Source organism: Thamnophis sirtalis, unplaced genomic scaffold (assembly GCF_051295495.1).
Source record: "Thamnophis sirtalis isolate CommonGarterSnake01/CBP01778 unplaced genomic scaffold, rThaSir2_p1.2 scaffold_8, whole genome shotgun sequence".
NCBI lineage: Eukaryota > Metazoa > Chordata > Lepidosauria > Squamata > Natricidae > Thamnophis > Thamnophis sirtalis.
Window position 1 is genome coordinate 18,211,233 of NW_028261388.1, and position 2,990 is coordinate 18,214,222.

Genomic DNA, 2,990 nt, shown 5'->3' on the forward strand with positions numbered 1-2,990 from the left:
CAGTTAACAAAAGGACACATTTTCCTAGTGGAATTAGGCTTGTGGTCATGTTGGGATAAGCAGCTGAGAGTTCCTCATATTCACAAGGTCAAGGGATGACTTTTCAGTTCCAGACCTCAGGAAAAGGCATCTTGCTTGACCTTTGATAAACTTTTTGACAAACTGGGTACGTGTCAATTTGTAAGCAACCAAGAGCCTGATTAAGTTGCAATGATGTACAAATGAAATCAATAAATCCATAAACATAAAAATTCAGAGCCAATGAAAGGCATGGGATTGGAGGAGAGATATTTTTATGTAAGTGTTTAAAGAAGAGAAAAGTAGTGATTTGGATAAGTGATGATTTGTCGGCTTTGTCTAAGAAGAAAACTTTTGTAGCTCATTATCCACATCTAATAAAAACACATGCATCATCAATTTGTGTTGGTTTTTAACTGGTGCTGGTCCACCTATAGTTTATTTTATTTCTGTATTCTCTGAAGTGAAATGCACCAATAAATAAACCCAAAGAAATACATATGTATTATCGTGGCCCAAAACGTGGCTCAATGAAAAAAAGAAATGACTTTGAAGATGCAACACAATTTTATTTGCAAGCAAGAAAGCAGTAATACAGAATTACAATTTGCTTCAGTGACTTGATTCAAAATGATAGAGAAGAGATCATCAATCTTTGCAATGCTTGAGATTTCTGCCACCACATTTTTTTCTCTCCAATATGAGCCCATTTCAAAATACACAGAGGGGTGGGAGGATTACCTTGTACTACCACATTTTACACAAACATTTTACTCTCTCCTCAAGTTAATATTAGACTATAATTAACAGTTTTTGGAAATGTATAGCAAAAGCGTATTTCCACATGTATCAGCCATTAACAGCAATAAAAACGCACGTCATTGAGTGCTGTGTCATCAGCCCTGCCCTGTCTTCCCTCCACCTTTGTTTGTATCCCACATATACCAGTTGAGGGGCAGCGAAGGCTCCATGAGCCAAAATCACCCCATTTCTGGCCATAGCCCTTCATGACTAGACCATCACTGCAGGAGAACTGGATGTTGTTAGCTGTCGTATCATCACCATTTCCTTGACGGCCTTCCACTCTCAGAGAAAAAGAAACCAGGTAGCCTGATTTGCAGAACTGGGTGGCGGTCCAGTCTCCCCACCTGCCCATAAAAGATAGACAAACATCTCTTTGGTTTGTTGATTAAGCTCTTGTCATCAGGCATCAAGACTCAAGCATAATGGCTAAAATCTGGGACTAGGAACCCGTTGAATTCTATGTCTGAGTATCAAATCCATTATCTATGGGCCTACAATTGACTTTTGACAACTCATTGGGCTGTTGTAGGGGGGAAACAAGGAAAGAGGATCTTGTGGCTGCTGCCATAAGCTTCTAGGGGGAAAAAATAATGAATACAAATTGCAGGCAGCCGGCAGGCAGCAGAAGTAGCATGCAGTACAGCACTCAAACCACTGCGCCACCAAGAGTCATTGAGTCAATAATGAGGTGTTTGGGGCATGAATAATGTCAGGAAAGAGCAATGAGCACGTCAAGAAAGGCCAATGGTTGGAGATACATTTGCTGTGGTGCACAAAATATTAGCAGCTATTTTGGGACTTCTCCAGAATAAACAAGTCTCCAACCATGTCTCAGCTTCTAATTCAGAGAGACCATTGCACAACAATGCATGAAAATCAGCTTTATTAATTCATTTATTTCCAGTGCATCCCCTTCTGAAATTAATAGCAATCAGTCATCTCCTCACAAGAAAATAATAAAGGACAAGAAAGTTGGTTACTCACGGTCCAACTGTAGACGTAATTGTTTTGCCTTTGTTACAGTGCAAACGGATTCCATTCAGAGCTGTATCGTCACCATTCCCTAGGACTCGTTCTACCTAGAAAAATAAGACTCTGATAAACTTCCAGATCAGCCCTTGGTTTCGTTGAGCCTTCAGTTCTAGGAATTTCCAACATTTACCCATCAATATGGGACAATTGATGCCTCTCTTTGATTATGGAATCAAAAAAATGTTAAGCATCAACATATATGTTGTGGCCTTTCTTAAAACACAAAGTGGAAAACTGAAGAGTTAATTTCAAGGAAATAGAAAGAAGTAAAAGACCATCTGAAAAATAAATTTTTACCTTCAGTGAGAAGCCATTTGCATAGCCTCCAGGGCAAAATTCACTTGGGCCCCAGTTACCCCAGGGACCCCCATTTGGTACATCGACTATATCAATGTAACTTCGGGCTTCAGTATTCCCCAGGCAGCAGGAGATAGTCAGGAGAAGCACAGTGCTGACAGAGAGATCCATGGAAGAGTAAACCAGTTGGCCTCTTGAAACAGAAATGTCTTCAGAAATTGCGGCATCCTGGAAACCAGGAATCTTTTATAAGTATCTGCAGTACCACCCTCATGAAGTCATGATTTACCATTTATTTGTTGTGTACATTTGAATCAGCCTTAATTCTTAGGAACATCCTGGACCGCATCCTGCACTTTATTTGGCAAGATTTTATTGCACCCTGCACTTTCATTGGCAAAATTTCAGAAGTTTACATAGAATAGGAGAGTTGGAAGTGACTTTGGAGGTCTTCTAGTCCAACCCCCTGCCTAGGCAGGAATCCCCACACTACTTCAGACAAATGGTTGTCCAACATCTTCTTAAAAACTTCCAGTGTCGCAGCATTCACAACTTCTGGAGGCAAGTTATTCTAATGATTAATTATTTTAACTGTCAGGAAATTTCTCCTCAGTTCTAAGTTGCTTCTGTCTGATTAGCTTCCACTCATTGCTTCTTGTCCTACCCTCAGGTGCCTTGGAAAATAGTTTGACCCCCTCTTCTTTGTGGCAACCCCTGAGATATTGGAAGACTGCTATCATGTCTCCCCTAGTCCTTATTTTCATTGAACTAGACATACCCAGTTCCTGCAACCGTTCTTCATATGTTTTAGCCTCCAGGCCCCTAATCATCTTTGTTGC

The 2,990-nt window shown here is 40.4% G+C and overlaps 1 protein-coding gene across 1 annotated transcript; it reads right to left on the reverse strand.

Annotated features, from left to right (window-relative positions):
* Positions 1–566: 566 nt before the first annotated feature.
* On the reverse strand, positions 567–2,430 carry LOC148044316 (vitelline membrane outer layer protein 1-like). The gene is made up of 3 exons (XM_087721168.1): positions 2,152–2,430; positions 1,807–1,901; positions 567–1,166 (listed from the first exon to the last, which is right to left on the reverse strand). Exons 1-3 carry the CDS (start codon positions 2,320–2,322, stop codon positions 875–877), a joined length of 558 nt encoding a protein of 185 aa, XP_087577294.1. The 5' UTR covers positions 2,323–2,430; the 3' UTR covers positions 567–874.
* Between the last annotated feature and the right edge of the window lie 560 nt (positions 2,431–2,990).